At 39.1% G+C, this 25395-nt stretch overlaps 1 protein-coding gene across 1 annotated transcript in view; it reads left to right on the plus strand.

The window, feature by feature from the left end:
• glra3 (glycine receptor, alpha 3) overlaps positions 1-25395 on the plus strand; it is a 55056-nt gene that overhangs the window by 4617 nt on the left and 25044 nt on the right. Inside the window, 3 exon segments of the mRNA XM_042341948.1 lie at positions 10673-10712; positions 10714-10852; positions 21966-22033. Of these exon segments, the coding sequence (XP_042197882.1) occupies positions 10673-10712; positions 10714-10852; positions 21966-22033 (247 nt within the window).

Here is a 25395-nt window from a genome sequence, read left to right on the forward strand (position 1 = left end):
ATTTGGACAGCTCTTTTCAAAGAGCCGGCACAGACACGATGGGCCAAATGGCCTCCTTCTGTGCTGTGTAACTCTATGATTCTATGATTCAATGATATAGAGCCTTATCACATCGTTGAGACGGCTCAAAGCCGTTCACAGAATATACTGCATCTGACTGTATATTTGGTGGACAAAACATACACAACAGTATCCTACAAACAATTGTGAATTGCCTGACCTAATCATTACTATTATTTTTTTTAAGGGATTATTACACCCAGAAAGCAATCCACCAATTGACTAACGACTGGGTTCCTACTTACTGCTGGTTAAACAGAGGCGAGTGGAGTAATGAGACTTGCCAAAGGTTTGGCCCGACCTGGGAATCAAACCCAGGTCCTCTTGCTTGCGAGGCGAATGCTCTAACAAATACGCTACAGGACTCCACAATTAAAATAAAGGGACAATATGCTGCATGTTATGTGAACAAAACTTAACATGGAGCTATACCAGATGTTGCCAATTAAAGAGTTATTTCTCCCTCTTGGAATGCTACTCTTTTGGTTCAACAGTGCTACCGAAGAGCAAATGTGCAAATTTGCTCATTAAGTGTGACAATGGTCCTGATTCATGTAACACTCAGTGCCTAGCAATCTTGTCAAAGAAGATAATGAAAGGATATTACAAATTCAGGTGTCAGACTTTTTTTTGTGTCTGACACATGTGGAAACCTATCACTATACTTAAGAGTCTCCAAGCCTGTGGAATCTGTTAGCTCAATGGTTAGAGCGCTCGCCTCGCAAGCGAGAAACCTGGGTTCCATTCCTGGCAGGGAGAAACGTTGGGCACGTTTCCTTACTCCACATGCCTCTTTTTACCTAGCAGTAAGTAGGAACCCGGTTGTTAGTTGACTGTTAGTCAGTTGTTAGGCAGATCGCTATTCTGGGGGTATTCCTTCAAAAAAGTAAAATAAGAAATAATAATAATTTGGTCACTTCGGGCATTGAGTTATACCTATACCAACATATATTCAAAGGTATATAATAATAATAATCCTTGCATTTGATACAGTGTCTTATTGTATCATTGAGATGTCTGAAAGCACTTCACAGAATATACTATAAAGTGAATTGACTGCATATTTTGTGGGTGAAACGTGGCAAAATAAGACAATTAAGTATTAAGACATTAAAGTTCCATCTCAAGACATATCTCTGACCACGTTTTCAGTCATCTTTCAGCTCTTCACCCCCCTCGGCACCCATCCTCAGCTCAGGGACCCAGCCAAAGCTGGGAAGTACTTTGGGATGACATCCCGATGTGAAGGTGCTATGTAAATGGATGTCTGAATGTAAAAGGATCTGCTCTCACCTGGCAACAAGGCAGAAAACCATTAAACCCCCTTACAGTACATTGTGCATCAGCAAATATTGTACTGAACCATCATAGTTCTATATCATGAAGTTCTCATAGTGGGGTTCTGCTCTGCCTGATACGACAAACTATGTGGGTTGTGTAGCTGTGTATCAGATTGGCTTCTGATTATTCAGAGACTTCCTGATGTATTTGTTGTATTTGTAGGGATAGAACAACAATATAATGACCAGGTTCCCTCAACTATATAACAATGCTTCTGTAGATAGAAGTTAAATGTTCACCATTCTCTTTTTAACTTGATTGTTGGATAACATGTTGATCAGTAAGTATTTTGTAGCAGGATTCCTGAGTAAAGAATCCCAAAGGAATTGTTATGCACTCAGAACTTCTTCATCCCCTTCATTTTAGATTCAGAAAATTCTATTGATGTACCTTGGCTTTCTGATTCTAAAGTAAATTGGACTAAATCTGAAGCAATTCTGATCTCTAAACTCTGGTATCTCATATCAGTGTAGCCTCTCCCTTACTAATGGAAAAACTGTGGAATACCTATAATAATAATAATAATCCTTGCATTTGATATAGCGCTTTTCACGTCGGGAGGACGTCCCAAAGCGCTTCACAGAACACACTGTAAAGTGAATTGACTGTATATTTGTGGGCGAACGCAGCAACCAATTGCGCACAGCAATGTCCCACAAACAGTCGTAGATTGAAAATGACCAATTTATTATTGTTTTTGGTTTTTGGAGGGATTATTATTAGGCGTGTGGAGTAAGGAAACTTGCCCAAGGTTTCGCCCTGCCTGGAATTGAACTCAGGTCTCTCGCTTGCAAAGCGAGTGCTCTAACCACTGAGCTACAGGACTCATTTAATACCTAGGTATTAAATGAGAAAACAAATGCCTTTGAACTTCACTCCTACATTCAAATAACATTTTTAAACATATACATTGAGAGGGGAATATGATGTCCTGGCATCCTCAAAGGGAATTATTAAATTGTTTACAATGAATAAACAACTTACGTTATATATACTTTGCTTTAACCCTCTCTAAGAGTTTCAATATATAAGAAAGTAAAAGAAGGGATTTTCTGTTGTTCTTTAAATTTATTGACCAGCGGATAATAAGGCACCATCACTAACTAGATGTGTTAAATTTGGTAAATAAATCCCTCAATGAAAAAAGGCATACGATTTGGTCCATTGCTCACTGTGCTTTGCTGTGTCTGACTCAACATAAAATAAGACAAAGATAAACAGATATGGATTTAATTGTTTTGCAGCTTGATTCAGTTAGTAGCATTCTTGTTTCTGAGTCAGAAACTTGTGGATGTAAGCCCCACTTGAGACTTTCAGCTCAGAGACAGCATTGCCAGAGGTGACTTCCTTTGGGTGAAATGTTATACCAGGATCCTCCCAAGTGCCGGTTCAGGTGGACATTGAAGATCCCGTATTCGAAAAGAGAAGGGTGTTTCTTTGGGTGTTCCAGCCAGCAATCCCCAGATAAAAATGGTCATTCACTTCATGGCTGTTTGTAGGACATTACTATGTGCAAAGTGATTACTGTGTTTCCCTACAAGTACATGTTGACTGCACTTGACAGTAAATCCTGTGAAGTGCCTCCTTGAATGAAAAACGCTATATGAAATGCCAGTATTGTTATGCCAGGATTCCACTGGGAGGAATAGTCAAATAACTGAAGACAAAAAGGGAGAGGAAAAACACAGAGGAAATAATAAGAACTGCATGTTTAACCGAAATGTTATAATCTAATAATTAGAAATGTTTCAAGATTTATTCAATACGGATATCAATTCTTGGCTGTTATGTGTGCAGTCAATCTTGGAGCAAAATCATATTGGTTGATTGTTGCTATCTGATTCAGAATTCATTTTAATAATCCTGTAGATGTTGATTATGTTACTAGTGCAGCCATGCAAATGTAACCGATTGCTAGATGAATGTTCACTTTGAGGCTGACTGGACATTTTCAGTCCATTCCACACCTGTTGCCTTCTGCAGTGCACATCTTAAAATAGTGTGAATCAAATGCAAAAACAAAGAAACAGGAATCATAGTACTATGAATCATTTTTTGACAGCTGCAACAGTTAATGGCTTTTGACTAGAAGGCAAACAAAGGAAGGAGTATCTGTTATCAACACTTCCATTGATTCTTTTCAAGATCCATTGATTTTTTTAAGATATCTTGGGTAATGGAACACTTAACAATAATCCTTAATAATCCTTACATTTGAATATTGCACTTTCAGATCTTTAACTTTTACAAGTTACTGTGTCTGAAACGTACTTGTACTTTGGACCCATTGGTCCAGATGTTTTGAAAATACAGAAGTTGGATACACCTAAAACTATGTAAAATAACATTTCCCAGTCAACATATTATATTAAGTATTGTACTAAATGCCATCATGCAAACAAAATATAATGATTCTCAGTTGTCCTCCTATAGGTCATACTTATTATAAAAATTTGTATCATTCTGATCTACTGTCAACTAGCATCATGACTTTAATCATCACGTAATATTGAGAATAATCATGCATTTGGTGCAGTGCAACTTAGTGCCTTAGTAGACAAAACATCCCATTGTAAAGTGTAGTGTATTTGTAGGCGAATGCGGCAGCCAATTTCCGTACAGCAATGCCCCACGAAGACCCATGAAGTAAATGATTAATTTTAACTGAGGGATTGTTGGCCAAGATACTGTGAGAATGACTTGCAGATTGCCAACTTCCAATTTCTGATTAGCACTCAAGGCACTTGTGACGTGGGCAATGATGTTGTAGTTGATGATTGCTCTAAAGCTGAATTTTCTCACGGGAGTGAGAGACTATCAATCTGAAAAGTTAATTTACTCTGATATTTGATTTTTTTAAAAAATAACCAGCTAATTATATATTTCTAATTATGGGAAGTGTAACTGTAAAAAGGAAGGAGTTTTCAAAGGAAAGGTTTTCAAAACAAATTTGTGGTCTAACAATTGAAGTAGAACCATAAAACCATAGAAATGTATAGCTCAGAAGAAGGCCATTTGGCCCATTGTGACTGTGCTCGCTCTTTGAAAGAGCAATCCATCAATTCCCATTTATCTGCATTTCTTCCATACCCCTGAAAATCCGGGGCCTATTGCTGTGCACAAATTGGCTGCTGCATTTACCTACAAGTATACAGTCACTACACTTCACAATAAAATCTTGTGAAGTGCTTTGAGAGTTCTTGATAACATGGTAAGACATAATATCAAATATTATTATCATCAGAAGTTGGTCACTTGTAAAGCATACTCTGACCTTGTTCTTTAGCATTTCCAGTATTATGTATTTCATTTCAGATTTCTAGCATTCATGATTTTTATTTTTATTTCCTTTTCCTGTTTCCTGTCCCAAGGCACGAAAGAAGTGCTACATGTGTAGATTATGGGATCAGCATTCAGGTCTTGGATAGCTATGGTATTTCTAAAGAGTTCAAGAGTTGTTGAGGGCAGGGGAAGTGTTTGTTAGGAAAACTGGAAATGATGCAAACAGTTCAATAAATTAAATGCCTGATTTCTTTAATGGTATAAACTTATAATGTTGCATGTCTCTTGACCCTTCCACTCCACAGCTGTGCTTTCAGCCACTTTGCCCCAACCCTCTGGAACTCCCTGCCTCAATCCCTCCACATTGCCACCTCTTCAAGTCAAACCTAAAAACTTTCCACTTTGGGCCTAGACTGTGTCTAAGATCACTTCCCCTTTCAATTCAACTCAATGTCAAACTAAAACAATATTATGCATCCTGAGACACTAACCTGTGTAAAGGGCACAATATAAATGCAGATTGTTGAATTAAACAGGTTGTTGTTGTAATTTAATTTGAGACGTTTTGACGTGATAAACAATGACAACAACTTGCATTTATATAGTGCCCAAGGTGACATCTCAGAGCACTTAGTATAGTGTTATATCCAATGTAAGGATATAAAGATTATTTTTAACATTATTATATCATCACCATTATATCTCTGAGTTACGTTTAACATAACTCAGAGATAGAATGATAGCTTAGAGGTTAGAGCACTCACCTAGATAGCGAGAGGACATGGGTTTGATTCCCGGGACAGGGTGAAACGTTGGGCAAGTTTCCTTACTCCACATGACTCTGTTTAACTCGGAGTAAGTAGGAACCTGGTTGTTAGTTGATTGGCGAATCGTTTTTCCAGGGATAATAATTTCTTCAAAAATAATAATAAAGGATTATTATAAACCATTGCAATCAGCTATTCCCTCTTGTGCACACATATTAAATCACTATTCCCTGCACGTATCTTCCTTTCCATTTTTTCCCCATCTCACTCTGTCGCAAGGTAGTGGTTCAAAGAGCTGGAAGGCCTCATTCTATCCTGTTTGATTCTATGATTCTTTGAAGAAAACATTTTAAAAAATCAAATGGTAGAATAAGATCAAATTATTTCATCAGTGATGAATGGTGTCAGGAATTAACTTACGGAATTAAACTTGTACACAAACCAGTGAAAATATTTTTATTAAAGTTTAGAGTTATGTTAGATATTTATCACAACAAAAGCTCAGATAATAGTTCTCAGTGATGACATCTATTAAGCTGGCTCCATGCAGATGGCTGCTGATTAATAGGGTATTGAATAATCTGCTTAAACAACACCACTTCAGGCAGCAACTTTCAAATTCTCACTACATTCGGTGCAAAGAAGATTCTTGTAAATTCTCTTTCAGATCACCTAGTCACTATACTTATAGTCGAGCCTGGTTGTGGACTCACCAACAAGTGGGAACAATAATAATAATTGTTGTATTTGATATAGCGTCTTATCACCTCTTCAAGAGATGTCAAAGCAATTCACAGAAAATACTGTAAAGTGAATTGACTGCATATCTTGTGGACGAAACGTGGCAGCCAATTTCACACATCAGAATCCCACAAACAGTCGTGGATTGAGTGACCAAATTATTATTATTTCTTATTTTACTTTTTGGAAGGGATTATTACCCCTGGAAAAGCGATCCACCAAACAACTAACAACTAGGTTCCTACTTACTGTTAGGTAAATAAACAGATGTGTGTGGAGTAAGGAAACAAGCCCAATATTTCGCCCTGCCCAGGAATCAAATCCAGGTCCTCTTGCTTGTGGGGTGAGTGTTCTAATCACTAGGCTACAGGACTCCACAAACAACTATTTATACAAAGCTAGAATTTTGAAGCTTCGCAGATGGGTGGCATGATTAGCAAGGGAGGCTGTCACAACAAAAGGGCAGATGGAATAAGCAATCTGGGCAGAAAATAGTGATCATTAGGCAAAAAAATAGTAATTAACAACTGCCTGATCACATAGATGGAGAAATATTTAGGCACACAGATCTTTATGAAGTCACTGGTATCCAGCAGTGGGGCCACTTAGTACTTTGGATTTTACAAGCCTTATGGCTTAGAAAATAAATATTCTGCAAAGTCTCAGCAATATATGCTCAGGAAAACAGTGTTAGTTTTACAGAGATCCTTGCAAATTTCATGGCAAAATACATGATTTTAAAGACGAAACTGCTGTGGAACTGACCATAAGATCTGAATAAAGATCAGCATCTTGTAGAAGGTTAAAAAAAAAATTAAAAACGCCAAAATGTATCACAGCGAGAGATCGTCTAAAAAAATTTATATTAGATAATCATAAAGATTTTATTGTCCCTAATCAGGGACAGTCATAAAGGAGGAACAAATGTGAAACAGTCGGGTAGAAGTAATCAGTGACTGTTTGTCAAAACAGCTTGTGGATCAGAATACAAGAGGAATTGTTCTATTAGGTTGTGTTCCATTAGCACAGATGGAAACAGAAAAGGTTATTAGGACATCAGCTGAACCAAAATTGAGCTTGGCCGTTATTTCATCTCCTCTCCATGGATGAATAGCTTGTTGACTATCATTGTTTGGGCTCACACATGAAGAATGGTCGCTTGGGCAATGCACTGAAAAGGTCTCATTGAATGAAAGTTCTAGCAACAATCTCACTACCACTTGCATGATGAATGTGGGCTCCATCAGTCACTGGGGGCACAGCGTCATCCCACGCAGCTCCTGTTAACCCTGCAAGCCAAAGCCCTAATGGGCTTGGGTGGTCCTACCTGGACAAGCAGTGGGAAAGCTTGCCAGACAGTGATATCAATGGTAAGCTGTATGGTTTTAGCTGGTTAAACTCCAACAATACCCAAACACACACTCTGGGGTCCCCAAGTCTTGGAACTTGCCAACCTGTGCCTAATACTTTCTGGGATTAGGTAAGCAGGAAGTGTCCCTCCGAGGAGAGAGTGCACATTCCATTCCAACAGTCAGTCTCTGTGATTTTCATGTGTTGGTGGGATGAATGGAATTCTCAGCTTGGTTTGGTTATTCCTGAGCTTGTGATGGGTTTCCATATGTGTCAGCCACCCACGATGGTGGAGCCCACGATTACCATACAAGTGGTAGTAAGAATGTTGCTGGAATTTTTATTCTCTGCATATTGTTCAAACTCAAAGTCACTTACCTTCTAATTGTGACTTCAAGTTTCTGACTAAAATTTCAGGATTTGCAAAAGGAATTCACAGAAACATCATCAGAAACAACCCCAAACATCCCAAAGATTATTTTACAGCCAACATTTTGCACTCTGACCTTTTGCAGACCTTTTCTGCCTTTCCTTGGCTGGGAAGACAGTTGGAAGCAAAAGGCCAGACACAAGCAAAAAGCGGAAATCATGATCGCACTGTCGGCATTTTGATTTCGGGCTGATACTCAGCTGAAGAAAGGTTCAAAATATCTCGAGCAAATATCGAATTGTCAAATCCTGGCCACAAAACTGCTTTAAAGGATTGTGAATTTTTGGTCAACTTGTTGATGGATTGGGCAATTTCAATTGCAACCTGGAAACCACAATTAGAACACTGACCTTTGGTTTACAAATGACATGTTAGACCCTATTACAGGCATCACAGAAACATGGCCAGAGCGGAAGACGGTCATGAGATCAGCCAAAGAGGGAAAGAGTGTAAAATGACAAGATCAACAACAAAACTGCAATTGGATACTGATACCATACACCAAATTGATCTGAGTATGTACTTAAGAGTGGAGAATGCACTGTTTTATAACAAATGGATGTGATTGCACTTCATCTGTGAAGAAACAACAGAATTTCAGTCAATATTTGTCATCCAGTTTAGGTCTGAGCATAAATATATGTGTGATGTGCTTGCAGTGCTGGCCAACACCAGGACTGTCACAGTACAATGAATTCAGTAGAATCTGAGCTTGTCAGTTTGCTCTTCCAATACTGTTCAGCAATAGGAACTATCAGAACTGCCAGCCAGCAGCCCTGCAGAGAATGAATGAAACTCATCACTTGTGACTGAAGTATTTATGATGTCGGTCATCCTTGGGATTCAAATCCATGATCGCAAGCAGAAGCTTGAAGGAAAGCTAGATTTTCTGCATCCACAACAACCAACAATCTCCTTGATGGTTTAGAACTCGATTACTAACCCCCAAATTGGGTTCAGCATTCAATTTTTTTCCCCCCAATGTATTTCAACTATTCTGCAACTGGGAAAATCAATATTTCTTTCATTTGCACATGACTTTACAACATCAATCGTGCAACAAGAATTAATTTTTCAATATATTGCAGAGCAAGGACAGCAAAATCAATGTAACGGTGATTTGTATACACAAGTATGTTTGGGAAATATCGATCGCGGACTGAGAAATGAAAAAGTTCTTTAAAAATATAGAAATGTAGGATCACGTAAGCCATTCATCCCATTGAATAATAATAATAATCCTTGCATTTGATATAGCGCCTTATCATGTCTTTGAGATGTCTCAAAGCTCTTCCAAAATATACTGTAAAGTGAATTGAATGTATATTTTGTGGGCCAAATGAGGCAGCTAATTGCACACAGCAGTGTCCCATAAACAGTGGTGGATTGAGTAATCAAATTATTATTTAAAAAAAAGAAAAATGTGAAGGGATTATTATCCCCAGAAAAGAAAACCACCAATCGACTAACAACTGGTTCCTGCTTACTGGTAGGTAAACAGAGGGTGTGGAATAAGAAAATTTGCCTAATGCTTTGCCTGCCCAGGATCAAACCCAGATCCTCTAGATTGCGAGGCGAGTGCTCTATTCAATACACTACAGGACTCCTGTTCTGCCACTTATGAGATCATAGAAGATCTTTAAATCCCATTCCCCACATTTTCTCTATATCCATTAACACCCTTACAGCTGAAGTACCTACCCACCCATCAATCCACCTACTTACCTATTCACCCACCCAGAGTGCACAATTTGACATATTTTCAAATACAGCCTTAATTTTAAAAATGTGTCTGCAAATTTCTTTAACGAACTGAAATAAACAGCCTCAGATTTAAGACTGCATTCAAGAATTCGCCAAATTATGGATGCTTTTAGATGTCGTTGATAGAATAAATCTATACTTTGGAGGAATCATACACCATATGCTTACTGTATAATCGTTCTTCATTTTTTTGGTCTTTTCACCTTCAAAACAAGGTCCCATTCTCAAATGTTTTGCTTTATGTCGCCACACTAAACATCCTCCAATCCCATCAGTTAATATTACATTTCTATTCCTGGAGATGAGAAAGACGAAAGGAGGTCCATCTTTCAATCTAATATCCTTTAAGTGACTTGAACCTGTCTCCTTGGTTCATTTCATTGATTCATCTCTCGTTTTGGTTCTGCTTCCGTTCTGCTTGATTTTCCAGATGAGAATTATTCAGTCTTTCACAATCTTCTCTTCCAGTCCTAAAATGTGTCCTTGAAACCCTGGTGCTTTTAACATTACAATGCCCATCCATGTAAAGGCAAATAATTCAGTGTGGATTTATGAACCACTAGGCACGCAGTGCAGGCAAATGATACAAAACTGTTAACTCTACCCAGGAAGTTACAGCATTTTCGGGTTTGTATAAATTTTCTCCTTGTGCAATTGTATTTGTCTTATTGACACAGTTTCCAAACTGTGTTTTATCAAGAGATTCCAGACATCTTGTCAAGAAAACAAGATAATAACATTAAATGGTAAAGCTTATGTTTTATTTTCTCTTACTGAGAAAATAAATTTCACACCACAAAGATTTTCATATGAGTTGATGCGAATTTAATGTTGTTAAATTTTCAAAGCCTACAGTGTATTCCAATAACCCATCATGTATAGCACGATTATGGAGTATGCAATGGAAAAGCAAGACTCGAACGCAATGAACCAAAAGAAGACCAGCTATTGGGGTGTATTTGTACTTATCTCTTGTGTTTATTTTACAGCTTGGTGACACCTAAAGAAACAGAAGGCTCCCAGTCTCATTCACAATCAATGTCACCATCAGATTTTCTGGACAAACTGATGGGAAGAACATCAGGATATGATGCAAGAATTAGACCAAACTTTAAAGGTAATTCTGCACACAGTTCTGTGTTCCCAATTGCACACACTGAAGAAATTGTTTGTAAATCATTGAAGGATAATGGACAAGCAGCCATACTCTTTGGCTCTCGTCAACCTCTAAAATCACACGGTTCTTACTTTCCTCACCTACCCGACCTCCTCCTAAAACTCTCAGAACCCGTTCGCTACCTAGGCGTCAGGTTCGACCCCCAATTATCCTCCCTCCCCCACATCCGGTCCCTCACCAGCACCGGTTTCTGCCACCTCCGACGCATCACCCATCTCCACCAACACCTCACTCCAAAAGCAGCTGAAACCCTGGTCCACGCCTTTGTCACCTCTCGGCTGGACTACTCAAATGCCCTCCTTGCCGGTCTCCTCTCCACTACCATTCATAAAATTCAGGTCATCCAAAACTCTGCCACCCGCATTCTTACCCGCACCCCTCCGCTCCCCGATTATACCCCAGTCCCCAGACTGCATTGGCTGCCTGTGCCAGAGAGGATCAACTTCAAGATCCTCACCCTTTTCTTCAAATCCCTCCACTCCTCTGCACCCCCCTACCTCTCTGACCTCCTCTCTCCTCAAAACATGACCCGTTGCCTTCGTTCCACCAGCACTGGCCGCCTCCTTGTCCCCCGAGTCCTCCGCTTCGCCATCAGCGGGATGGGATCCGTTACTGTGAAGCACTCTGAGACGCCATTCGGCGTGGAGGGCGCAATATAAATCCAAGTTGTTGTTGTTAACCCTCCGAGTACCTTTGCATCACAATGTGAAATGCAGATAAGATAAAAAATAAATAAAAAAAAGGTCACTCAATCCACGACTATTTGTGGGACACTGCTGAGGCAGTGAAACCAACTATTGCAGCCTTATTATAGCACAGGTTACAATTTTATGGATTAATCTATGGTCAGTTTCTTTATTGTTCATAGAGCAGAAGTTTAAGAACAGATAACGGTATGTTTCAAAGATGCAGCAATAAGATAGAAGAGTGAAGCATGGAATGAACCGAATGTCACTTGAACCCAAGGCTACAACACATAAATTCCTTGACTTCAAATATCATTTTATGTAATATATGGTGGGGTAAAATCTATAGTACTTCAAAATGCTTCATAACTATCACAAGGAACGTATTTGGAAATTCCTCCAACTTTCTCCCAATCACCTGGCCAACAATCCCCCCACATAAAATTGGTCATTCATGCTATGGCTGTTCGTGGGACATTGCTATGTATAAATTGGCTGCTGTGTTCACCCACAAAAGTATACAGTCACTCCATTTTACAGTATATCCTGTGAAGCGCTTTGGGGCATCCTCCTGACGTGAAAGGTGCTGTACCAAATATAAGGATTCTTATTATTATTATAACTTCTTCCTATTTGATAGTTATGAGTAGTGCACATTCATCTGTCATGGATTTTATACTGCTACTTTATATCGGGTACAGTTTTTTTAACGGGATACAAATAAATGATTCTGCCACGTTATATTCCTACATTGCTCTGCAGCGATGTACAATTAAATATTATATTGAAAGAGTTTATTTATAACCTGGTGAGAAGGTACTTAGTCACCTTGCTGTCTGCAAGCTGTGCTCATTGGACGTTCCCTGTATGGCCAGCCACATATAAGTTTCTCTTTTGGGTTGGAGACTGTGTTGTGCGCGGTGTGAATCTGGAGAGTTTTTGGCCTTCAGAACAGCCAACATCTTATATTATATTGACCCATGCTCCACCATGTCAGAGATAGGGAATTGATGGTGGGTGGTGAGAGGTAAACAAGAAGTTCCCCATTGGATTGCTGGTGATAGGAAGACTTTGTAGGATGATGGGCTCAAATTCTGCTGGTCCGTAATGTTCCTAGTCTTAGCTGTGTGCACTTAGAAAGATTTTCCTGTGATAACTACACATCACCAATGCCAATATCCTTATCAACTTGCAGAATTTCACCTCTTGGTGAAGTAAATGCATTATTCATTCAGTGTGCTAATTCTGGCAGAGAGAAGCACATTCTGTCACATTAAGGGGATGGATCTTTATGCAACCAGTGAGAATAGCATTTCTGTCACACACATCTAGTTAGGTGATCCTATTGGCAACACCAGGCTCCTCTTCTCCATCACCAACCAGCTCCTCCGCCCACTCTCTCACTCCTCGCTTATACTCTCCTCCAACTCCAACTGCGAGGAGACGCTGTACTTCCTCAAAACCAAAGTTGAGGGGATCCGCTCAGCTGCCACTGCCCTTCCGAACACTAACCCCTTCCCATCGCCCCATCACACCCCGGCCCCTACCCATCCCTTTCTCCACACCGTCAAACCTCTCTCCTCCTCCTTTCTCATCACCACCATAACCCACGTGAAATTGACCACCTGCACCCTCGACCCCATCCTTACCCCTCTCCTTACTCCCAACTCCATCTCCTTGCCCCTCTACTCACTGAGATCATAAACCACTCCCCGTCCACTGGCACCATTCCCACCTCTCTAAAAATGCCAACATCTCCACAAACAACTTCCCCTCTAGTCCCCGCACCATCTTGTAGGTAGTTCCTCAGGGCTCGGTCATTCTCGTCATTATCTATATGTTCCCTCTTAGTGACATCATCCACAGACAAGGGGTCAACTTCTACATGTATGCACATGACACCCAACTCTACCTCTCTGCTTCCACCCTTGACCCCAGAGTGTCAGGGCACCAGCTAACTTTCTACAGTTGAATGTCAACAAGACTGAGGCCCTCCTGATTGGCTCCCGTCAGCGCCTCCACACCTTAAGCACTGACAGCAACAACTATTCTTTCTACCCCACATCCATGCCATGTCCCGCTCTGCCTTTCCCCACCTCCGCAACATTGCCCAACTCCGCCACTGGTTCACACAGTAGGCCGTGGAGACCCTGATATACGCATTCATAACATCCAGGCTCAACTACGCAAACTCTCTGCTTGTCGGCCTCCCCAACTCCTCCCTCCATAGGCTGCAGATCATCTAGAACTCTGCAGCCCTTGGTTTTCTGCCGCACCATGCTCCATGATCCTATCATTCCCATCCCCTCTGAGGCTGGCTGTGCTATCTTCAACACCCACAGTGCATCTTGTTCAGCCTTGTATAGATACGTCACTGGCTGCACCTTTTTCAGTAACCCTCCCCGATCCAGAACCATCCCATCAACCCACCACCCCCCACCAAAAAAAAGAAAATGAAATACTGAAAATCCTGATGTGCCTAATTCAGAATGCGTCAGAATTTCGATTCCATTTGGCACTGATCCAGGTGCGCAGTCTACAATAATGCGATGGATTTGCTTATTTGCAAGCAGTAGCCATCTGTTCTTTCCCGATTATTTTCAGTTTGCTCTCTCTGTTTACTGAATTTCATAATATTTGCAGTTGTTTGCATTTGATCATTTATTTTTTCACAGTGCACGCAGCAATAGAATAACTATCTTGCCTGTCCCTGTTTAGCCTGAGGGTATCCCTTTCTAATGCTGTACCCATTATACACATCCATAGATTGCTTACAGTGTGGAATAATAATAATCCTTGCACTTGGTATAGCACCTTTCATGTCATGAGGATTTATCAGTTGAAGTAAGACATACCAGATTCCAACAGTGCTCTTGGCAAAACATTATTTATAACCTTTGCCATTTTTATATGGTGATAACCCTAAATTTATGATGACTTATAACTGACTCATTGATCAGTATAAAGAGTCGTTCATATTTATATTCATTTTTCTGGGTTTCCAAACCAATTAATTAATTATAGTGGGCCCCAAATTAAAGCCATAGTTAATAATATATTTTTTTTACTAAAGGGTCATAATGAGAAATCCCATTATAAAGTCATGGGGAATAGATGGTATTTTTAGTGATTACCGTAAATTTTAGTAATGGTCTGTAATTAAACTGAGCTCTTTTGCACATCACAGAGCTACAAGCACTTTTAATTAATGATGTTTTATCCAACAAGGCTGGAAATTGTTAAGTAGCATTTGGACTATTTTAGTTTTGTTTCAGCTTCCAAAATGCTAGGTTATTCATGTAGTATTTAACAGAAGCTAGATCGCGACACTCGCCAGGCTACCCTGGATCTGAGACATACTACTTCTACCCAGAATCAGGCAACTACCTGTTGAATTCTTCGCTGAAGTGAAGTTTCTTAAATTGGAATACAGTATGTTGGCTTTTTCCATAGAATTACAGCATGGAAACGGACCATTCACCAACTAGGCCATGCCAGTGTATACTCCACATGAGCCTCAACATTACTAATCCCGTCTCCCACACCCTTCATTTGTGGAACAAGTTTCCTCTTAAATACATTGGTGCTTTTTGCTTCAACCACAGCGTTAGCTCACAGTGGAGCAGGCTGGTGTCGGCCGAGCAAAGATCTATCTAAATGTCTACCTAGATCACAAAGCAGAAATTGACAACAGGATGATGATCTGGAAATAAATTGATAATAACCTTGCATTTAACGTAGAATGTTGTTATGTGGACCAACAAGGCAAATAATCTACACCAGCAACATCCACAAACAAAAGTGAGATGAGCAATCTAACTCAATTGAATTTGTTTGCATTGAATTTAGATCAGAGAGTAACAATTTTTATTATGGTATCAATAATGAGAATGTAATAATAATAATCCTTGCATTTCATATAGCAATATATCATGTCTTTGAGATGTCTCCTAGCACTTCGCATAATACACTGTAAAGTTAATTGTATTTTCTAGGAGAAACACGGCAGCCAATTGCGGCAGCCACAAACAGTCGGGGATTAAGTGACCAAATTATTATTAGTAGTATTTTTGAAGAAATTATTATCCCCAGAAAAGCGATCCTCCAATCGACTAACAAGCGGGTTCCTACTTACTGCTCAGTAAACAGAGGCGTGTGGAGTAAGGAAACCTGCCCAACATTTTGCCCTGCCGGGAATCAAACCCAGGTCGTCTCACTTGTGAAGCAAGTGTTCTAATCACTGAGCTACAGGATGCCACACGAACCACAAAAGAAAAATACTAATAACCTTTGCATTCAATATAAAGCCTCTAAGATTCCAACATCTCAATGTGCTCTACAGTAATTATTGTTAGTGGCTGTGTATTTGCAGGCAAACATGGCAGCCAATTTGCACAGGGCAATTATCCTACAAACAACTATAAAGTTGTTTTTTATCAGGGGATTGTTAGCCAGGACAACTGGAGAAACTCCTTTCTCTTTTCAAATTGTGTCAAGGAATCCTAAATGTTTGCTTGAATAAACCAAATCTGAGTTTAATGTCTCACTTGAAGGACGGTTTCTCTAAAAATGTTGCGCTCGCCCAGTACTGTGATGGAATATCAGCCTTGCATATGTGAGCACACAGTCCCCAATTTGGGGCTTAACCCCATAACTTTCTGACTCAGAGGCAAGAGGGTGCTACCAACAGAGCCAGACCAAGGCATTGCCCTGGACATGTTATATTTAAATTTACGAAAACACTAAAGAAAATTTTGAAATTGTAAAAGGGGGAAAAAGAAAACAAAATGAACAAACAGTAAAAAAAAGTAAAAGAAGAGGTGGGATTGGGGGGGTGGGGATCTTAAATCAGGACTTTGAATAATATCTGCAAATGGAGAGGGATTACTCTGTATGCATTTGATGACCATCAATATGCAGATGATACACTGCAGCAGTATGTTTAAAGGATTACATTTATGGTTCAGTTTCACTGTGATTCTATATTGTAATCTGAGCTCAGTATATGGAATTGCTGAGGATGGATTAGTGGAGCTGTCCCACTTATACTGGGAGCTATCAATCATACAGCTTCAGTTTGAATTATTCCTGTTTTTTGCGTACATTCGCAGGGGAGCAAAAGATTAATTTATTTCAGACTTGAAAATACAGAAGAAAGGTCAGCTGGGAATTATTAGGCTGCTTTCCTTACACAGGTTCACAAGAGAGGTTTGGATCAAGAGATCCCTTAGCCCATTTAATCTTAGCCTTCCAGAATACTCACCCTCCCATCACAGAATCAAGCTGTGTCTTGGCCTCAACCACCCTTCCTGGTAATTTGTTCCAGTTGTTAATTACTCATTGGGTAAAGAAATACTGTCCGTCCTGAAATTACGCTTTGCAATTATTGCTATACAAATGTAATTTTGTTGTTGTATTTTGTGTGAATGGAGCTTCATACATTTAAGTAGGTGTTATTGGCATATCTCTGACTGTAAAAGTTCGAAGTGAAATATTCACCGAAGGCCAATTCACAATGAGTCTGTGATCCCAAACCACTCATCATTTGGCACTAGACTAATGCTTGGAAGAGCCAAAATGATCCTTGTTGTGGAAATGGAAAAATTCGAACTGATGCAGCAAGAAATGCTCTGTGATGCTGGAGCTAAGATAGTTTACGGTAAAAAATGTGATGTTTCTTACCACATTCAAACCATTAAAAAAATTGCATTATTCCATCTATGTCTTGTTGACATGATAAGGCGCTGTAGCAAATGCAAGGATTATTATTATCTATTATTATCATTATTATCTATTGCAGGGTTATATAATAATAATCCTTGCATTTGATATAGCACCTTATCACATCTTCGAGACGAATCAAAGCGCTTCACAGAATATATAAAGTGAATTATGGGAGAAAGTAACAGGCAATTGCATACAGCAGTGTCCCACGAACAATTGTGGATTGAGCGACCAAATTATTATCTTTTTTTTATTGCAGGGCTATGGAGTAAGAGCAGGGGAGTAGGGAAAATTGGATAATGCTTTTAAAGAGCTGGCACCGGCAAGATGGGCTGAATGGCCTCCTTCTATGAAGATTCTATGCAATACTGGACTTCCTCCTGCCCCTAATGTCAGCACAATAGTTGGGCCTAAAATCAGTTGCAAGAGGGCATCAATTTAAAATAATGAACAAGAGATGAAAGAGGGAAGTTAGGAGGATTTTCTTTTACACAGAGAGGTGCTGGAATGTGGAATCCCCTGCTCCATGCATTATTTGAGGTAGAACATTCGCTTTCAAGAGGGAACAAGATAGGTTTGCAAAAAGGAGTAATTTACAGGATCATGGGAGGAAAGGCTGAATGCATTGTTATTTTACAGCCAGCACAGACACAATGGAGCTAGTCCATGAGGAATTCCTATCCTCCAGAACTAGAGAACTATCCCACGCTATTCTCATGCACTCACAGTCGCCTGTTTAAGAGAGAAAATGGTTGTGGTCCAGGGAGCAGATTACCTGACTCCTCTTTGAGTCTGAGGTGATCTGGGGGCTTCCCAGGTCATAAAGGTGATGCATAGGAGTGTAACAAGGATTATCCTCAGTGGTAGAGGAATGAACTATGAGCAAACGGTTAAACAAGCTAGGGGTCTTCAGTCTTGAAAGGAGGCATCTCAGAGAAGAGCCTGATAGAAGTAGGCAAGATTTTAATTGGAATTAAAAAAGTAAATCAAGAACAACATTTTTGGATGAACCAATATCGCAGAACAACAGGTTTAGAGTTACAGTGACCAATTTCAGTTTAGACAGCAGGTATTCATTTACCCTTAAGATAATTAAAAAGTGGAACAGGAAGGGTGCTTGAAGCCTCGACTCATTTTAAAAAAACAGGTTGATATTGTAATGGGAAGATGGTAGGGTGTGTAGTTTGGAAGAATGAGATCAGATGGGCCAAAAAGCCTTCTTCATCCAAACTGTTGGATACTTCTTTAAGACTAAATTAACAATTAACAAAAGCGCCAATAAGAATAAGAGCGGAAGTACAAAAAGACACTGTCAGTGGGACAAAGTGTGTGGTTTTGGGTGGTAGATTTAGGAATGTTTGGATTGACAAATAAAGAAGGTACTAACACACCCTTGATTTGGATCGAGTTATATTTCACAAATCAATCTTGTGATGTTGTCACCTGACTGTTCTCTGAGTCTGGGGAAATCTAAGGAGAGATTTTTTTTACCTGAATCTAGGTTCACTCTATTTATGTAGTATTTCTGGAATTCAATCTCAACTTTGATGACAGTTTTCTATAGTTCTTAATGATCTTATAAAAAATAGATTTCAAAATTAAAACAATATTTAAAAGTTTTCCAAATTCTGGATGCTCAAAAATGAAATATGTCTCTCACTCCACTCAGCCCACCCACCCACACCTAAAGCTGAGGGAACAGAATGCAATGAAATGTAAAGCAATATTAATAGAAATCCTTGCATTTCATATAGCGTCTTATCACGTTTTTGTGACATTTCAAAGTGCTTCACAATATACTGTAAAGTGTATATTTTATGGGCGACAAACAAGAAAAAGTTGTGTCCTTCACTGCCCCTCGCCACAAAATCCAAGAGTTTTACAACTCGTATCCTCCCGCAGGCTTTACATTAAAGTCACAATCAATGAGATTTGTGGGTTAATGGCACTTACTGAGAACAAACTACATTCCACACATTACAACAGCACTTTGAATGAATTAAACATAAATCAATAAAGTGGTAGACCGTGAATATATATGAAATCATTAATTTTAGCCAGGGCTTCCCTATTACATTGAGAACAAAGCCCATTTGGGAACAATTATTTTCAGAACAGTTTCCAGGCTGGAGGAAGAGTGGCAATTTCTGGTTCCAAGTGAGACGTTAGTAAATGGGAATCTTATCAGATATCAGCCTAGCACAGTTGGTGGCACTTTTGCCTCTGAGTCAGAACTTTGCAGGTTCAAGCCCAACATTGGGATTTTGAACTCAAAATTTAGGCTTGCACTCTCTGCAGTGCCGAGAGTGTGTTGTATTGATGGAGGTGCCATCCTTCGGATGAGACATTAAACCGAAGCCCTGTCTGCCTTTTCAGGTAGACTTTAAAGATAGCATGGAATTGTTTGACAAGAGAGTTTCTCCTGATGTCTAGGCCAACAATCCCTCAGATAAAATTAATCATTCACTTCATGGCTACTTGTGGAACACTGCTTTGTGCAAATTGGTCGCTATAAAATACCTATACATTATAGGTCAGTCAGTGCACTTTACAGTTTATCCTGTGAACTGCTTTGAGACATCTTCCCTATGGGAAGGGTGCAAGGATTATTTATTACAACATTTTTTAGAACCTGATGAGAACAAGAGGCCATATCATGCCTTGGCATAGAAAGCTGGATGGTATGAGCGAAACAGTAATTCTCCATTCTTATATTTTACCTTCCTCATGTACTCCTTGTGAATATTCATCGAAAGAAAGCGGTGCTTAGTGTTACTTATCCAAACTAATAACTTCCGACACAAATGCCTCGTGCCAGATGGCGAGTGCACAAGTGAGAAGATTGGAGCTGATCACAGTTGTCTGTAATCATTTTGTGCTTGTGTTGAGAAATGATTTCAGAAAAGAATGCAAGGACAGACCCTAGAAATAGAAAGTAATGCTAGCACAATATTAGAGCAATAAAAAACAGCCCGTGGAAGATGAAAGTGGCTTTCCTGTTTTCCCTTTTTATCATGCTGTGGGTTCAGGTGGATGTTAAAGATCCCATAGCACTATTCAAAAAGAATTGGTGTCCTGGTCAACAAATAAAAAAATTGGTCATTGATTTCATGGGACATTGTTGTGTGCAAATAGTCTGCTGCATTTGCCTACAAACACAGTTACTGCACTTCATAGAAAATTCTGTGAAGTGCTTTCAGTTGTGCTTCCATTATGAAAGGTGCTATGCCAAATGCAACGATTGTTATGTTTTGTCTCTACACTATTAAATAATAACCAATAATAATAATCCTTGCAATTGATATAGTGTCTCATTACATCTTCGAGACATCTCAAAGCGCTTCACAGAATATACTGTAAAGTGAATTGACTGTATATTTTGTGGGCAAAACACGGCAGCCAATCGCGCACAGCAGTGTCCCACAAACAGTTGTGGATGGAAGTGACCAATTTTTTGTAGGAGTTATTACCGCCGGAAAACCCATCTGCCAATCAACTAACAACCACATTCCTACTTACTGCTAGGTAAACTGCTAAAGATAGAATTCAGCCTCTGATAGAATTGGGTAACATCATGGTAGGTGTCCACTTTAACTCCAGCAAGACTAAAGTAAACATTGGTAAAATTAGCTGTAGTGGTCACCCAATACTGGGCCTCAAATTCGACTTAGTCATATCCTTTTTAGTTTAAAAATTATGCTTACCTAGGACTGTGGAAACATTTTGAAATTCAGTCTTAACTTGGAAGCTGGTTTTCTACCATTTTTAAAAAGAACCTCTTTCCAAATTAAGACCAAATTGAACCAGGAGAAATTTTGGGCCTAGAGTGACATTTGTGGATTGTTTTTACATGGTCAAAATGATTTATTTTATTGTGTCAAAATCGGGGAATTGTTAAACACATTTTTTCCCGAATTAAGAAACAGATTAAAATGTATTTTGAAATACCCCAACCCCCGACTACTGAATAATCTAACTCATATTTTACCGTCCACCATCCTGGATTTGCAATTAACAGGGTTGCTTTCTGTGAAGCAGAATTGCCTTTTTTGTGTTGTTTTTTAAGTAGTCTGTTGAATTTTGCCATCATCTGATTTAAAGTGAGATTGAGGGGGTCCAATCCGTGATTCCAAAAAATCAATGGCAGACACAAAAAAATCAAGAACTGGACCAGCACCATCTGTCGAGTTCAAGCCCCTAACTTTTGTAGGCCCTGAGTTGCTGAAGACACCAGAAAATATTGGTTTAACCAGAGGGTGATTCGAACACGTCACTAGAAAGGGTGGCTGATGCCAGGTCACTGGACACATGTAAAGAGTTTGCTGTGATGAACGATGGTGAGATGGGTATTCTGGGAGGATGAGATCAAATGGGCCAAAGGGCTTTCTTTATCAAAACCTCTCTTGCAATCATGTGAATTCTCCATTTGTCCGTAAATTTACTAACTGTGGCATTGAAAGTTTAAAGTTAGGGAAATTCTATTTGAAAGCTCAGACCCCCACCAAATCTACTGACAGTCAGTCAATCAATCCCGTTTCTGTCATTCTTCCTTATCTCATTTTCTGCCCAGTGCTATTCCTCTTCATGTTATGATTACGACAATAATTGCATTTCAATGTTTTGCTCGTTATTATATTTTTCAGGCCCACCTGTTAATGTCAGCTGCAACATTTTTATCAACAGCTTTGGTTCAATTGCGGAGACAACTATGGTGAGTAAAGATAGTTATTTCTAATTTTCCTCGGTAAACCAGATGTTACACATAATGTAAAACAAAACTGATTCTTTTCTAAATTGGCTTTTCTTCCCTTGGACAGCTGTTTTCCTTTAGGGGTTTATGACCTGACAATTTTACTTTACGATGTGACATGAAGCTGTCTTGCAGCAGCCCTGCAAGGAATACAGCTGTATTATTACACATACTATTGTTTTACTGTGTTAGAATAGAAATAGTTGCTCAGACTAGCAGATGAAAACGTAGATAAATGCAATAACATTTCAAAGAGAAATATTTTAAAGAGGAACATAATCCAAAGTTTGCGATATTCCATAACACCATCTCTGTACTGAATATAGCATTAGACACTAAATGGCCACAAGGTGGCAGCACTCATTTCCTAGAATGCTGGCCCCCAATTAATTTTGGTCATATGCAGAAACCATTATTATGCTTCAGAGTAAAATCAGACCAAGAGTTCCACATATGCACGCCAAGGAGGAACATAAAAACAGGATGTAATTTTACAGACTCCATTTTATATCTGTTGAGGTTTCATGGTCGGCACCTTCTGGTTATTTACCTTAACAGGGAAATTAATCACAATTTATATCTTTCCCCAAGAACATTCCAAGCAAGAGCTTGAACAGTGTCAGTGTCCATCAAAAACCTTTGACTTTGGATGTGTCCATCAATTCTGCTGTAGATTTTCCACCAGTATAGTATGATGCCTGTGCAATATCGAAGAGAAAGTTGCACCTAAGTCTAGATTTATGGAGCATTTCAGAGTATCCAGAATATAGAAACTTAATTTTTAAGCTGATTTTCTGTAAGTTACTTTAAGAATTACAGTAAAACAATTTCTAAAAGCTAAACCTGAATTCAACATTTTGCCAAATTCTACACACTCTGAAATGTTAGATAAATAGAGTAAATCTAGACCCAGATGGAACTTCTTCCTGGAAATTTTCTTTTATTTATTTTCCCTCCTTCAGTTTTTCCTTCTGATTTTCTTCCCATTTCCTGACAACAGTGACTAAAGCTGAGCTATTGCTCCACAGGCACCAGTAGCCCTCTTTCGCCCAGCATTGTGGCAGTAAAAGTTGTCATCAGTCTGACCTTTAGAGCCAATGACCTTATCCTTGCCCATTGTATATAAACAAGTACCACATTCATGTCTAGCTCACTTCACAAGAACTCTGGCTTGAGAAAAGACAGCTCAGAGGGGACCTCATAAAGGTGTATAACATTTTGAATAGAATTGAAAAAGTAAACCCAGATCAATACTTCAGGATGTATCAAGACAGTAGAACAAGACAACATAGGTTTAGAGTTGTAAAGGGCAATTTCCGGACAAATACCGGGAAGTTTTTTTTCACGCAGAGGGTAATCAACGACTATAACAGGTTGCCAGGAAAGGTGGTAGATGCTGAGACACTGAACTCATTTAGAATACATTGATGGGGGTACAGTAGGGGGTTGTTCTGGAGGGATAAGATTGGATGTGGCAAAAGGCCTTTTTAATCTAGACCAATATTGTGATCACAAGATTGGTTGGATGAACAAGCATCCTCAGCACATCTGATCTCATCCCTCCGGAACATCTCCCTTACTCATCTTCCCATCACAGCATCAAGCTGCTTTTTAAATACATTCAATCTCCTGGTCTCAATCACCCTCCCTGGCAATAATTCAATGAATTGTGATCAGGAGCAGGAGACTTTGCCAGAGGATACTGAGTCAATTGAAGCCAATAATCCTCCAGTTATTTCATTGATTCACTTCATGGCTATTTGTGGGACATTGATATGTGCAAATTGGCTACACCTAGATAGTTAACAACTATCTTTAACAATAATTACAGTGTCGCACTGAGAGGCGGTTCAATGTTACAGACGCTATATCAAATGTGAATACAAGAATTATTATTTTGTGTTCACAATAAGTGGGAGGAGCACAGCTTCATTTCTCTAACAAGGTTGAGTTGATTTCAAATTACAGGTCTTGCTCAATGGTCAAAGTGCTGATTATAGTAAAACAGAATTCATTTGTGAGGGTAGAGCTACAAAATGCTGGTTTCAGATTTCAGCCTCAATGGAGCTATTTCCAAGCATGTGTCAAGGTCATCTAAGTTGTTGTTCTCTGTTGAATTACTCCAGCTGCTAAATTATCACACCAAGGAATCCCATAAATACAGCTAGTGATGTTTTACTTTCAGGGAAACCACATTAATTCCCAAATGTGATGCTATGATTAATTATAACAATTAGCCACATTGCTGTTTAAGCCTTTTTAAGCAGTTTAATAATTTACAAATCAATTTCTTGAATATCCAAAGCTGTTACCACATAACATAAAACATTTAAATTACTCCCAACTATTATCTAATTCTTGTGGTGTATTAATAAATAAATCCAGGTTCCTATTATGACCAGCTCCGATGTAGATCTATCAAGAAATTATCTAAATTGGGACTGGTATTTGTCTAAACCCATGCTATTTTAATTTGGGGTACTGCTTGCCGCTAACTACTGACATTTTGCATTTTGCTTTGCCCAAATTGACACTTTTGTTCACCTACAAAATATATATATATATTTTTAAAATATACATTTTACAGTATAGCCTGTGAAGCTCTTTGAGACATCCTGTTGACATGAACATCGCTATATCAAATGAAAGGATTATTTTTATTGCATTCTAGTACTTGATTAAAGATCTTTACTGATTTCCTGTAAAGGGCGCCTACTCTATTTGTGTAGGCAAATTCAGCAGCCAGTTTGCAATGTTCTACATGAAGTAAAATGAACAATGAAGTAAATGAAAATTTTTATCTGGTGTTGAGTATGACACCAGGAGAAACGTCCTCTTTTTGAATAGTGCAATGCAATCTTTAATGGCAGACTGCACCCCGGTTTAATATCTTTCCGAAGGATGGCACCTCCAGTAATGCAGCATATACCCAGCGCAGCAATGGAGTTGTAAATACGTTGTAAATTCAAATTGCCAACATGGGGCTTGAACCCACAATCTTTGACACAGAGACGTGAGTGCAACCGAATGAATGAAGCTGACACCCGATTGTAGTTTTGTTCAATTCATTCTTCACATCAGGATAATGTTTAAATCAAGGCTTCAAGGAACATCAGAATAGGTCATGAAAGACAATAGGTCACTTTTTGAAGGAATAGTGCTAATGTCATTTATTTATATGGTTGAATTATTTCTAAGCTAGATTCAGGATAGAAATATCTTACAGAATATTAGCAAGTCTTCCTTTCCTGAGCCTTAGTGCTGGCACAGAAGCTTCCTGCGGTTAAAGCTGACATTTTCTGAAATTAATGAGCAGTATATGG

Source organism: Callorhinchus milii, unplaced genomic scaffold (assembly GCF_018977255.1).
Source record: "Callorhinchus milii isolate IMCB2004 unplaced genomic scaffold, IMCB_Cmil_1.0 Scaffold1, whole genome shotgun sequence".
In the NCBI taxonomy this organism is placed as follows: Eukaryota; Metazoa; Chordata; class Chondrichthyes; order Chimaeriformes; family Callorhinchidae; genus Callorhinchus; species Callorhinchus milii.